At 41.2% G+C, this 14,466-nt stretch overlaps 1 protein-coding gene across 4 annotated transcripts in view; it reads left to right on the top strand.

Moving 5' to 3' along the window:
* Positions 1-14,466, top strand: part of CDK12 (cyclin dependent kinase 12) — a 105,036-nt gene that overhangs the window by 2,476 nt on the left and 88,094 nt on the right. For all 4 annotated transcript variants that reach the window (XM_060203576.1, XM_060203575.1, XM_007530940.3 and 1 more), the window contains exon 2: positions 9,231-10,118. In XM_060203576.1, the coding sequence (XP_060059559.1) occupies positions 9,231-10,118 (888 nt within the window). The remainder of the gene's footprint in view (positions 1-9,230; positions 10,119-14,466) is intronic.

Raw genomic sequence — 14,466 nt, 5'->3', positions numbered from 1 at the left:
ATAAGGATCCTGGTTCGAGCCCCGGCTCCCCACCTGCAGGGGCCTCACTTCACAGGCGGTGAAGCAGGTCTGCAGGTGTCTGTCTTTCTCTCCCCCTCTCTGTCTTCCCTCCTCTCTCCATTTCTCTCTGTCCTATCCAACAATGATGACATCAGTAACAACAATAATAACTACAACAACAATAACAAAAAACAAGGGCAACAAAAGGGGAAATAAATATTAAAAAAAATTAAAAAATTTTTCACTTGTATTATCTCAAGGTTATCTGCCTACTTCATTTACCGTTTATGGTGTCCATTGAGTCTAAATCCATAAATTTCTTTTTTCTTCTTTAAGTTTCTTTAAAAAAAAGATTTCATTTATTAATGAGAAAGTTAGGAGGAGAGAGAATGAACCATACGTCACTCTGATACATGTATTATGAGGGATTGAACTCAAGACCTCATGCTTGAGAGTCCAGTGCTTATCTGCTGTGCCACTTCCTGGACCACTGTAAGTTTATTTATTCCCTTTTGTTGCCCTTGTTTTTTTATTGTTGTAGTTATTATTGATGTCATTGTTGCTAGATAGGACAGAGAGAAATGGAGGTCCCAATGGATAGTTTGATTTTGTTTTATTTTTTTCCTCATTTTTTGTTTCTGATTAGTAGTTAGTAAAAATGACTTTCTTTTAATTATGGAAAGGGAGAGCCAAAACATCACTCTGGAATGTGCATTGCTGGGCATCACACTTCGTAAGAATCCAACATTTTATTTACTGCGCCACCTCCTGGGCCTGTTTTTTTTAATTAAAGAGTAATTTTTTTTTTTTTTTAGATTTTATTTATTTATGAGAAAGATAGGAGAGAGAGAACCAGACATCACTCTGGCACATGTGCTGCAGGGGATCAAACTTGGGACCTCATGCTTGAGAGCCCAAAGATTTACCACTGCACCACCTCCTGGACCACTAAAATTTTTTATTCTCTTTTTTAATGTATTTATTTATTACTGCATAGAGAGAAACTGAGAGGGGAGAGAGAGAAACAGAGACATCTGCAGACCAGCTTTACCACTCGTGAAGCTTTCCCCCTGCAGGTGGGGATCAGGGTTGAACCAGGGTCCTTGTGCACTGTGATGTGAGCGCTTAACGGTGTGCCACCACCTGGCACCCTTTTTTTTTAATTTTTTTTTTTAACCAGAGCACTGTTCAGCTTTGGCTTATGGTGGTGCAGGGGCTTGGACCTGGGACTTTGGAGCCTCAGGCATGAGAATTCGTTTGCATAACCACTTTTTAAATATATATATATTTTTTTATTTTTTTAACCAGAGCACTGATCGATCAGCTCTGGCTTATTGTGGTGTGGGCATCTGAACCTGGGACTTCAGAGCTTCAGGCATAAGAATCTGTTTGTGTAGCCATTATGCTGTCTATCCCCTGGGCTGTTTTTTTTTTTTTTTTTTTTTATATAACAGTATTAGATACAGTGACGAGAGTAACATTCTGTCTTGTGTTACCTTGGAATCCAGCTTCAGACATGAAAGGCTTGTGCTCTGTAGTTTTCTTTTTCTTAGAACATCATCATTGACCGATCCTGTGACCATTGGCAATGTTTAATCTTTCTGTAAACAGTTTTCTTTCTTCTTTTATTATCTTTATCTTTGGATAGAGACAGCCAGAAATCGAGAGGGTAGGGGATATATATATATATATATAGAAAGTGATAGCTAGACACCTGCATCACAGCTTCATCACTCAAAGCTTTCCCCTTGCAGATGGTCTAGGGGTTTGAACCTGGGTCCTTGTGCACTGTAACATGTGCATTCAACCAGGTGTGCCAACCACCTGGCCTCTCAATATTTTTTATTTTTTTGCAAAAAAAAAAAAGTTTGGAATTGTTTTTTTTTTTTTTTTAAAGATTTTATTTATTTATTTATGAGAAAGATAGGGGAGAGAGAGAAAGAACCAGACATCACTCTGGTACATGTGCTGCCAGGGATTGAACTCAGGATCTCATGCTTGAGAGTCTAGTGCCTTAGCCACTGCGCCACCTCCTGGACCACTGGAATTGTTTTTTAAAACATTTTTTTTATTGTCTTTATTGAATAGAGACAGCCAGAAATGGAGAGGGAAGGGGGAGATGAGAGTGAGAGACAGACACCTGCAGTCCTACTTCACTACTCCGAAAGCTTCTCCTCTGCAGGTGGGGACCAGGGGCTCAAACCCGGGTCTTTACACACTATAATGTGCGCTCAACCATGTGTGCCACCACTTGGCCTCTGGAATTGAATTGTTTAAGTGAATTATCTACGGAAATCTTTTAATTTTTTTTTGTTCCTAGTTGTCTCTTCTCTATCCATGAAAACAAAACATGATTTTGGAGTTAAACTCAAGTGAAATCCTAATCTTGCTTTGTGACCTTTGGCCAATAATTTCCCTGTGCTTGAGTTTCTTCATTGGTAAAGTGAGTAGAATAACTTAGCTATTTGTAGAGTTGTTATGAGGATTAGTTTGAATGAAGTACATTGCACAGTGCTAGTTACCTGGAAGCCAGTCAGTAGGGTCTTTCTATGAGCAAAGTGCTGTCAAACACTATTAGAGAAATTATGCAAATTTGAAAAAGCACATCTATATAATTTATTTATTTACTTACTTACTTGTTTGTTTATTTGACCAGAGCACTGTTCAGTCTAACTTATGGTGGTGCTGGAGATTGAGTCTGGGATTTAAGAGCTTCAGGCATAAGAATCTCTGCATAACCATTATGCTATCTACCCCTACCCTATCTATATCATTTATATATTCATGAGAGTACATTTTATTGGCTTAACTAATTATTCATAAAAAAGTTTAATTCACCAAATAATGGTGTTCCTAGCTGTTTTTTAGTTTCCCTCCCCAGTTTCAGTGCTGGAGACCTCAGGTATGCAAGTTTAATGTTCTGCCAGTTAGCTAGATTGCTAAATACTTTGTTGTTGTATTTATTTATTATTTTTTACAGCAGCACTGCTCAGCTCTGGTTTATAGTGGTGCTTGGGATTGAACATGGGCCTTTGGGGTCTTAGGCATATTGACAGTGTGCTCTAACCATCTGAGCTACTTTTACTCAGTCCTCTTTATTTTCTTCTCTTTTTCCTTATTTAACTTTTTGTTGTGGTCCAGGATGTGGTTCAGTGGATAAAGCATTGAACTCAAGTCAGTCCCCAGCAGCACATGTACCAGAATGATATCTGGTCCTTTCTCTCTTCCTATCTTTCTCATAAATAACAAAAAATATTTTTTAAAAAATCTGTTTATTTTTTACAAAATGAGTTAGAGTGGTCTGGGAGTTGATGCAATGGATAAAGCATTGAATTCTCAACCATGGGGTCCTGAGTTCAATCCCTGGCAGCATAAGTACCTGAGTGATGTCTGGTTCTTTCTATCTGCCTGTCTTTCTCATGAATAAATGAATAAATTCCTCTAAATGACTTAGAAACCTTTGACAGGTAGCAATTACTTCTTTCTTCTTCTTCTTTTTTTTTTTTTGCCTCCTGGGTTATCGCTGGGACTTGGTGCCTGCACAAGCAATCCACTGCTCCTGGTGGCCATTTTTCTTTCCATTATTGTTATATGGGAGCAGTTACTTTTGAATGGCATTTCTTTATTTTGATGATGTGTGTGCTTAACCAGGTGTTCCCTTGTTCTGATAGACAATGAAATAGAGAGCTAGAGAGGGAGAAACAGACACCTACAACATTGTTCCATCACTTGTAGAAAACCCCCCCCCCCCACACACACACACGGGATAGGAGCTTGAACCTGTGTCCTTGCATATAACAGCTTGTGCACTCTACCGAATGTGCCACCACATGGCCCTTTACTTTACTTTTTAAAAAACTTATTATAAAAGTTGATAGAATTGTGGCGAAGACATATATACTACCTGAAATCTGTAGTTAGATTTTGCTATATATTTCACCATGGCTATCCACCAGTTTGTCTTTTATTATTCATCTCAAACTAAGTTATAGACATCAGTATAGTTCACCATTAAAAGTTCAGTTTGGGGGCTGGGTTGTGGTGAACCTAGTTGAGCACACAAGTTACAGTGCTCAAGGACCCAGGTTCGAGTCCCCAGCCCCCACCTCCAGGGGAAAAGCTTCACAAGCAGTGAAGCAGGTCTACAGGTGTCTCTTTTTCTATCTCCCCTACTCTCTCAATTAATTAAATAAAGGTAATAAAAAAATCTTTTTTTAAAAAAAAAAGTTCAGTGGTCCGGGAGGTGACGCAGTGGATAAAGCATTGGAGTCTCAACCATGAGGTCCCAAGTTCAATCCCCGGCAGCACATGAACCAGAGTGATGTCTAGTTCTTTCTCTTCTCTTCTCTTTCTCATGAATAAATAAATAAATAAGTTCTCTAAAAAAAAAAAGTTCAGTTTAGGGAGTTGAGTGGTAGTGCAGCGGATTAAGCACAGGTGGCCCAAAGTGCAAGGACTTGCATAAGGATCCTGGTTCTAGCCCCAGGCTCCCCACCTGCAGAGGAGTCGCTTCACAGGTGGTGAAGCAGGTCTGCAGGTGTCTATCTTTGTCTCCCCCTCTCTGTCTTCTCTTCCTCTCTCCATTTCTCTCTGTCCTATGCAACAACGATGACATCAATAACAAGGGCAACAAAAGGGAATAAATAAATAAAAACTCTAATGGTACATATGCTGAACTGAACTTTTTTTTAAAATATTTGTCAGCTTTCTAGCAGTTTAGCTCTCCAGCAGTGTATATGCCAGAGTGCTACCCTTTATTTCATTTAATTATCTTTTTGCCTCTAGGGTTATTACTGGGGCTTGGTACTGGCACTACAAAGCCACTGATCCTGGTGGCAGTTTTTTCCATTTTATTGGATAGGACAGAGAATAAATTGAGATGTGAGGGGAAGATAGAGAGGGTCTGAGCAAGATAGACACTTGCAGATGTGCTTTATCACTTGTGAAACAGGGCATTCCCCTCCTTCTGCAGTTTGGGAACTGGGCTTGAACTAGGATCCTTGGTGGGTCCTTGCACTTAGTACTATGTGCACTTAACCAGGTGCACCACCACCCAAGCTACTTTATCTTTTTTTCAAATTTTTAATTTTTATTTATAAAATAGAAACACCATAGGATAAGAGGAGTACAGTTCCACACAATTCCCACCACCAGAACTCCGTATCCCATCTCTTCTCCGATAGCTTTCCTATTCTTTAACCCCGTGGGAGTATGGACCCAGGGTCATTATGGGATGCAGAAGGTGGGATGTCTGGCTTCTGTAATCACTTCCCCTCTGAACATGGGCCTTGACAGGTCAATCCATACTCTCAGTTTGACTCTTTCCCTAGTGGGGCAGGGATCTGGGGAGGTAGGGCTCCAGGACAAATTGGTGGGGACGCTTTATTTTTTAATTTCAATTTTTTTATTGCAACCTGAGTTTTATTACTGGGGCTTGATGCCAGTATTGTGAATCCACCTCTCTCAGTTGCCATTTTTCTTTTCTTTTTTCCTTCCTATTTTTAAAAAATCTTTATTCCCTTTTGTTGCCCTTGTTTTATTGTTGTAGTTATTATTATTGTGTTGATATCGTTGTTGGATAGGACAGAGAGAAATGGAGAGAGGAGGGAAAGATGGGGAGGAGAAAAAGAGAGACACCTGCAGACCTGCTTCACCGCCTGTGAAGTGACTCCCCTGCAGGTGGGGAGACGAGGGCTGGAACCGGGATCCTTGCACTTGGTGCCACCTGCACTTAACCCGTTTTGCTACCACCTGACTCCCTTTTCCTTCCTATTTTATTTGACAGGACAGAGCAATAGAAAGGGAGAGAAAGACACCTGCAGACCTGCTTCACCACCTGAGAAGTATCCCCCTTCAGGTTGGGAGCAGGACATGAACCCAGGTCTTTATGCATGGTGATATATGTGTGCTTAACTGTGCACTTTTTTTTTTTTTTTTATTGACTCCAGGGTTATTGCTGGGACTTGGTGCCGGCACTACGAATCCACTGCTCCTATTTTTTTCCCCTTTTGTTGCCCTTGTTTTTTATTGTTGTAGTTTTTATTGTTATTGGTATCGTCGTTGTTGGATAGGACAGAGTGAAATGGAGAGAGGAGGTGAAGACAGAGATGGGAATAGAAAGACACCTGAAGCCTTGCTTCACTATTTGCAAAGCTTTCCCCCTGCAGGTGGGGACCTAGGGCTTGAACCCGGGTCCTTGTGCACTGTAACACATGCCCTCAGTCAGGTACGCCACCACCCAGCCCCTGTTTTTTCACTTTTTTCTGCCAGGGTTTTTGCTTGACTTCATGCCTGCTTAACCCCACCATTCCAAGTGGGGGTGAAGTAGGAGTAGGAGAATTAATATTCCTTTTAGAAAAGAAGATGCCAACCAGACTTCCCTGGACAGACGACCCCACCAGTGTGTACTGGAGTTCCACTTCCCCAGAGACCCACCCTACTAGGGAAAGAGAAAGGCAGACTGGGAGTATGGATCAACCAGTCAATGCCCATGTTCAGCAGGGAAGTAATTACAGAAGCCAGACCTTTCACCTTCTGAACCCACAACGACCCTCCATACTCCCAGAGGGATAGAGAATGGGAAAGGTATCAGGGGAGGGGATGGGATATGAAGATCGGGTGGTGGGAATTGTGTGGAACTGTGCCCCTCTTATCCTATGGTTTTGTTAATGTCTCCTTTCTTAAATAAAAAATAATAATAATAAAAAAAATTAAAATTCTTTTTTTTCTTCTTAGATTTTTTTTTTTTTTTAACCAGAACACTGCTCAGCTCTGGTTGATGATGGTGTAGGGGATTGAACCTGGGTCTTTAGAGCCTCATGCATAAGAGTCTGCCTGCATAACCACCCTCTCATAAATTCTAAAAATTTATTTCCATATTCTTAATAATCAAAATAAATTGAACAGTATTTGGGGGGAAAGCTCAACCAATAAAACATCTGGCTTGCGTGGTTCTTGGTTTGATCCCTGGTGGTACATGTGCAAGAGTGATATTCTCACTTCTCTCTCTTGTCTGATATGTGTAATAGGTAGTATAGTAGTTTGAATAACCACTGTTTTGTCTCCTCAGCCCTAGTAAAATATTTAAAAAAAAATTTTTTTGGGGGGCAGATAGGATAGGGAATTTTGGTGGTGGGAATTGTGTGAAATTATACCCCTCTTATCCTATGGTTTTGTCAGTATCTCCATTTTATAATTTTTTTAGGTGGCAGGATAGCATAATGGTGATGCAGAGACTCTCATACCTGAGGTGCCAAAGTCCCAGGTTCAATCTACCTGCACCACCTTAAGCCAGAGCTGAGCAGTGCTCTAGTTAAAAGAAAAAAGTTAACATGCTTCCTTTTTTTTTTTTCTTTAAAAGTTGATTAGGATTTATTTTATGGGGACCAGGTAGTAGTGCACCTGGTTGAGAGCACATATCATATGCAAGGATCCAGGTTCAAGCTCCCAACCCTTACCTGCACTGGGAAACATTCATGAATAGTGAAGCAGTACTGTAGGTATCTCTTTTCTTCTCTATTTCTTCTTTCCATCTCAGTTTCTTCCTGCCCTGTCAGGTCAAAAGGAAGGGAAAATACCTATTTCTCTCTTTTTAATTTTTATTTATTATTTACTTATTAATTTATTACTGGATAGAGACAAAGAAATTGATAGGGGAGGCAGAGATAGATATGAAGGAGAGAAAGAGACACCTGCAGCCCTTCTTCACTCATGAAGCTTTCCCCCTTCAGTTGGGGTCCAGGGTTTTGAACCCAGGTACTCGTTCACTGTAGTTTGTGTGTGTGTGTGTGTGTGTGCTTAACCAGATGAACCACTGCCTGGCCCCTTTCTCTTTATATATATGGAAGTGGGGGACATGAACCAGAGGATTTCTCTGGTACACGGAATGCCAGGAATTGGACTCAGGACCTTATATTTCCAAATTCTATACCCCAATTACTGCATTACTTCCCAGATCTTTCTTCAGTTTAATTTCCAACTCATATCTTCACTGTTTGTATGTGTAGGCATAACTTAATTGTAAATGGATACAATAAACAAAATGTTTTCCCAGGATCTGTCAGTTGAATAGTTCTTTCTTTTTTTTTTTTAAAGATTTTATTTATTTATGAGAAAGATAGGAGGAGAGAGAAAGAACCAGACATCACTCTGGCACATGTGCTGCCGGGGATCGAACTCAGGACCTCATGCTTGAGAGTCCAAAGCTTTACCACTGCGCCACCTCCCAGACCACGAATAGTTCTATAATGTAAGTTTTTAGGTTAAAAAATTTAGGTATAGGGAGTTGGGTGGCATCGCAGCGGGTTAAGCACACATGGCGCAAAGTGCAAGGACTTATCCCAGTTTGGTTCGAACCCTCGGCTCCCCACCTGCAGGGGAGTTGCTTCTCAAGCGGTGAAGCAGGTCTGCAAGTGTCTGTCTTTCTCTCCCCCTCTCGAGTCCCCGCTCCCCACCTGCAGGGGGGAAACTTGAAGTGATACAGTAGAGCTTCAGTTTTCTCTCTGTCTCTCTCCCTCTGTCGCCCCCCCCCCCCCCCAGTTTCTGATTCTATCCAATAATAAAATAGAAACATGATGTACCAAAAAATTCTTTTAACAATTTTTTTTAGGTTTTAGGTCATCAGGCCCATATGTTACTGTGGCAAGGACTAGAGTTTGAACTCCTGCTTCCCAGCCCATGATCTGTTATCTTTCTGTTGAACAAACAGTGTATAAATATTTATTTTTGGTTGTCTGTGGGTTTTACCACTCTGGGCTAACTTTTTCAGATAGAGAAAATACAGAGCCAAAACTTCCCCCTAGTAGAGTAGTACCTCCACCTGGTGTACTAGGGAACTAGGACCTGTGTTATGCACATTGCAGAGCAGGCACCTTCTCAGGTGAGCTATCTTTTACCAGTCCCTGTAGTGTATGGTTGTTAGTGTTAATGGTTCAAATGTTAGCCTGAGAAAGGTTTAGTTACTTTTTATTATCTTGCTATTTGCAGAGCATAGATAGCAATGTTTGTTTTCATTTCCCTGTGCAGCTTTTTCATTCAGAAAATGATATGGTGGTAATAGAGATGACTCTGGTGTCATAGCAACACTTACATGGTACCAAAGTTTGCACCTTACTTCTTGAACTATTGCTTCAGTCCCAAAATGAGTTTTTAAAAGTTAATACTGTAGTTCTTCATACTTTTTTTGCTGTATTTACTTGCTTGCTTTACTCTTTTTTTTTTTTTTTTTCCAGTAGGAAATCCATGAAGTCTAGAAGTAGAAGTCCTGCATATTCAAGACACTCATCTTCACATAGTAAGAAGAAGAGATCGGGGTCACGCAGTCGACATTCCAGTATCTCACCTGTCAGACTTCCGTTGAACTCCAGCTTGGGAGCTGAACTTAGTAGGAAAAAGAAAGAAAGAGCAGCAGCAGCTGCTGCAGCAAAAATGGACGGAAAGGAAGCCAAGGGTTCACCAAAATTTCTACCTAGAAAGGAGAATAGTTCAGTAGAGGTTAAGGACTCAGGCTTGGAGTCTAAAAAGGTACCTAGGAATATAAAATTGGAAAAATCTGTCCCAGATACTGAACTGATGAATGTAACACATCATACAGAGGTCAAAAGTTCTTTAGAAACAGGGAAAGAAAAGTTGGATGAGAACTCTGAGAAGCAACTTGTTCTTAAGGATTTGAAAGTACAGGGAACAAGAGACTTTAAACCTGTAGCAGTGAAAGAGGAGACTGTTACTCAAAAAGAGACAGAGACATCAGAAAAGGAGCTCCCTGCACCTCTCCCCACAGTTAATTCTCCTCCACCTCCTTTACCAACCACTACCCCTCCGCCTCAGATACCCCCTTTGCCACCTCTGCCTCCATTACCAGCAGTTGCACAGCAACCTCCACTCCCTCCTCCTCCCCAACCAGTATTTAGTCAGGTCCTTACTTCTTGTACTTCAACTTTACCCGCTTCTACTCACTCAAGGACATCCACTCTGTCATCTCAGGTGAATTCTCAGCCCCTTGTACAGGTTTCTGTGAAGAGTCAAGTGTCAGTAACAGCTGCTATTCCACATCTGAAAACGTCAACATTGCCTCCTTTGCCTCTCCCACCCTTATTACCTGGAGATGAAGATATGGACAGGTAAGTCCCATAGTTAACTGGAAAAATAGAACCTTCATGATCTAAGAGTAATGCATTTCTGTTCTAAAACTTTTGTCAAAGTTGATCTACTGGCATCACTATTTAGAATGCTTTCAGAAGTAGAAAGTGGCTTTGCTGTTTGATTTTTCTGTGGAAAGTTGATCTTTATGAGATAGTGCTTAGGAAGAAGAGCTACTTATGAACAATTTAAGATCTCACATTTATTTATTTTTTATTATGACAGAACCAGAGTCTTACTCTATGACACATTTGATGCTAGGGAATTTAACTTGGAACCTCATGCATATAGCATAATATAATTCTATATCTATTATCATAATATCGTAGGGCCTTCAGAGTAGCTAACTTGCACTCAAACCAGACTCAAAAGCTAACTTGGGCTCAAACCAGGATCCTCACGCAGCTTCTTGCGTTTTGCACCATGTGCGCTTACCCCGCTGCTACCGCCCAACTCCCTCTCTTTTTTTTTTTTAACCATACCACTGTACAGCTCTGGTTTATGGTGGTGCAGGGGATTGAACCTGGGACTTTGGAGCCTTAGGCATGAGAGTCTATTTACATAACCATTATGCTATCTACCCCTACCCTTTAAGGTATATTTATTAAGGAGAGAGAAAAATCTGAGCATTAGTCTGGCATATGGGATGCTAGGGATTGAATTTGGGAAATCCAATTCTTTTTTTTTTTTTTTATATTTACTTATTCCCTTTTGTTGACTTTTTTTTTTTTACTGTTGTAGGTGTTGTTGTTATTGATGTCATCATTGTTGGATAGGACAGAGAGAAATGGAGAGAGGAGGGGGAGAGAAAGATAGACACCTGCAGACCTGCTTCACCATTGTGAAGCAACTCCCTGCAGGTGGGGAGCCAGGGCTGGAACTTGCATTCTTACCGGTCCTTGCACTTCATGCCACGTGCTCTTAACCCGATGTGCTACCCCCTGACTCCTGGGAAATGCAATTCTTTACCTATTATACCACTTCCTTGGCCTATCAAAATGTCTGTAGAATTTAGGTGTTTTTTTTTTAATCATTGCCAGGGTTTTCAGTCTAAATTTATGGCCCCTCCCCCCCCCAAAGGGAAAGACAGGGAGTGCCAAAACCTTTCCCAGGGATAATCAGTTTAAATCTAGGTTATGGGGGGTCGGGCGGTGGCGCAGTGGGTTAAGCACATGTGGCACAAAGTGCAGGGACGGGCATAAGGATCCCAGTTCGAGCCCCCGGCTCCCCACCTGTAGGGGAGTCGCTTCACAGATGGTGAAGCGGGTCTGCAGGTGTCTATCTTTCTCTCCCCCTCTCTGTCTTCCCCTCCTCTCTCCATTTCTCTCTGTCCTATCCAACAACAATGACATCAATAACAATAAATACAATAAGAACAACAAAAGGGAATAAACAAAGTAAAATTTAAAAAAAAAGAAAAAAAGGAAATACGTTTAGCGTCTTTTAAAAAATATTTATTCCCTTTTGTTGCCCTTGTTTTATTGTTGTAGTTATTATTGTTGTTATTGATGTCGTTATTGTTGGATAGGACAGAGAGAAAATGGAGAGGAGGGGAAGACAGAGGTGGGGAAGAGAAAGACAGACACCTGTAGATCTGCTTCACTGCCTATGAAGCAACTTCCCTGCAGGTGTGGAGCCAGGGGCTCAAACCGGGATCCTTATGCTGGTCCTTGCTCTGCGCCACCTGCACTTAACCCACTGCAGTTAACCCAGCTCCCCCTGCTTTTTTTATTGCCATCAGGTTTATGCTGGGGCTTGATGTCGACACTACGAATCTACTGTTCACATTGCCTCCCCCCCCCTTAGATAGAACAGGGAGAAATTAAAAGTTGATGGGGAGAGAGGGAGGAAAGATAGATAGCTGCAGACCTGGGTCACCAATTGTGAAGTGTTCCTCCCTGCAGGTGGGGAACAGGGGCTTGAACCTGGGTCCTTTTGTTTAGTAATATGTGCACTTAAATGGCTGTGCCACAGCCCAGCCCCCTATGTTTATTTAATTTCTTCATTGAGTTCCCTAGGAAAGTACCACTCAACACACTTGATTTAGCAATGACATGTACCATATAGTTGATTTTTCTACTGAGACTTACTGTCATTATTTGGGATATGACTTTTTTTTTTTTTAAATTTTATTATTTATTTATTTATTTATTTGATAGAGACAGCCAGAAATTGAGAAGGAGGGGGGTGATAGAGAGGAATAGAGACAGAGACACCTGCAGCCCTGCTTTACCACTCGCATAGTTTTCCCTCTGCAGGCGGGGTCTGGGAGCTTGAATCTGGGTCCTTGTGCTTTATAACTTGTGCGCTTAACCAGGTGCGCCACCACCCACTCCCGGGATATGACTTTTTTTATTTTTCCAACAGGATCTGCAGTGTCTCACCTGTTAGAGCACATGCCTCTGTGTATAAGAGAGGAGAAGGGGTGGAGCCAGCTTACAGGTGTTTCCTTTCTGCTTTGTCTTTATCTTTTGATTTCTCTTTATATATGCAATAAATAAACTTCAAATGGTGCACTCCCTAACAAAGTTAGAGGCTAGATATAGACCAGACCAGGGTCTAGAGGTCAGGGTTCATCTGCATTATATACGTCAGTGTAAAAGTGCTCAGTAGTCTGCTGTGATTAGACATAGACATTTTTATTTTTAAATATTTATTCTCTTTTGTTGCCCTTTTTTTTTATTGTTGTAGTTGTTGTTAATGATGTTGTCATTGTAGGATAGGACATGGAAATGGAGAGAAGAGGGGAAGACAGAGAGGGAGAGAAAGACACCTGCAGACCTGCTCAAATATATGCTTATATGCTTAGACCTAGACACCCTCCTTCCCTACCTCTTTATATCCCTTAGTCACTTTATCTGCTCAATTAACTGCACACAGAAAAGTAAGATATGTCCTAATCTTTCCTGACGGCAACCGATCAGCTATAGTTTCTGGTGGTGGTGGAGGGAATTGAGCCTGGGACTTTGGGCAGCACAGTTTCTTTGTATAACCATTATGCTATCTCCCCCTGCCCCCATTAATTTTACATACCATACTATCAATGATTCCAAGCCTCTATAACTTTTTGGTGACATCAGTAATCTGAACTGCTATATATCTCAGCCCTTTGTTTATTTTGTTTTGTTTTATTCAGTTATATAGAGAGGAAAACAGACATTATAGCACCAAAGCTTAGCTTAGATGGAGAGAGACCTATAGCACTGCTTCACTTCTTGAAAAGCTTCCAACCTGCAGCTGGGGACTAGGGACTTGAATCTGGCTCCTTACATTATAACTTAACCAGTTGTGCCACCATGTGGCCCCTAACATTAATTTCTTTTTATCTTTCTATCTGTGAGAAATGAAGAAAGCCAGGCCAGAGTACTGCTCAGCTCTGGTTATGGTGCCACTGGGACCTGGGAGCGTCGGAGATGAAAGTCTTTTGAATAAACAGATTGTCCATTCTTCCCCCACCCCCCCCACTGCCCTCTCCTTTTTAAGACATAAGAGCTGGTCAGAAAGCTGGTATATGGCATATTGGGTAAAATGCTGGACTCTCAAGCATGAGGTTCCAGATCTAATCTCTACCCTTACATGTGCTAGAGCTATGCTCTCATCCTTAGTCTCTCCTCTCTCCCATTTATAAATAATATTTTAAAATAGAAAATAATAGTGATTTATATAACAGACTATCATGCCTGAGACTCTGAGGTACTAGGTTTAATCCTCACCACCAAAATGACCCGTAACCCATCTACACTCTAATAAAAGAGGTCCAGGGAGATAGCATCATGTTATGCAAAATATCTTTTATTAAGTTTTGTCTATAATTTTATTGTGGGGGCAGAGGTAGATAGCATAATGGTTATGCAAAGAGGCTCTCATGCCTGAGACTCTGAAGTCCCAAGTTCAATCCCTAAACCACCATAAACCAGAGCTGAGTAAAAAAAAAAAAAAATTGGTGTGCCACTCTATTCATGTATAAACTGAACCATCATTGACATGCAAAATAACTTTGGGACTGGAGAGATATCTCAGTGTTAACACATAGGTGCAAGATTTAATCCTTGGTAGTGCTGTGGTCTATCATTAAAGTGAATGAAAAAATCTTTATAAGGGCAGGGTAGATAGACAGCATAATGGTTATACAAAGAGACTCTCAAGGTGGAGGTCCAAAGACCCAGGCTAAGTTCCCTTGCACCACCACAAGTCAGAGCTGAGCAGTGCTCTGGTTAAAAAAATGGGAGTAGGGTGGTAGTGCAGCAGGTTAAGCACATGTGGCACAAAGCACGAGAACTGGCCATAAGAATACCATGCCAGCCCCTGGCTCCCCACCTGCAGGGGAGT

Source organism: Erinaceus europaeus, chromosome 12 (genome assembly GCF_950295315.1).
Source record: "Erinaceus europaeus chromosome 12, mEriEur2.1, whole genome shotgun sequence".
NCBI lineage: Eukaryota > Metazoa > Chordata > Mammalia > Eulipotyphla > Erinaceidae > Erinaceus > Erinaceus europaeus.
This window is presented reverse-complemented; position numbering and strand designations above follow the sequence as displayed.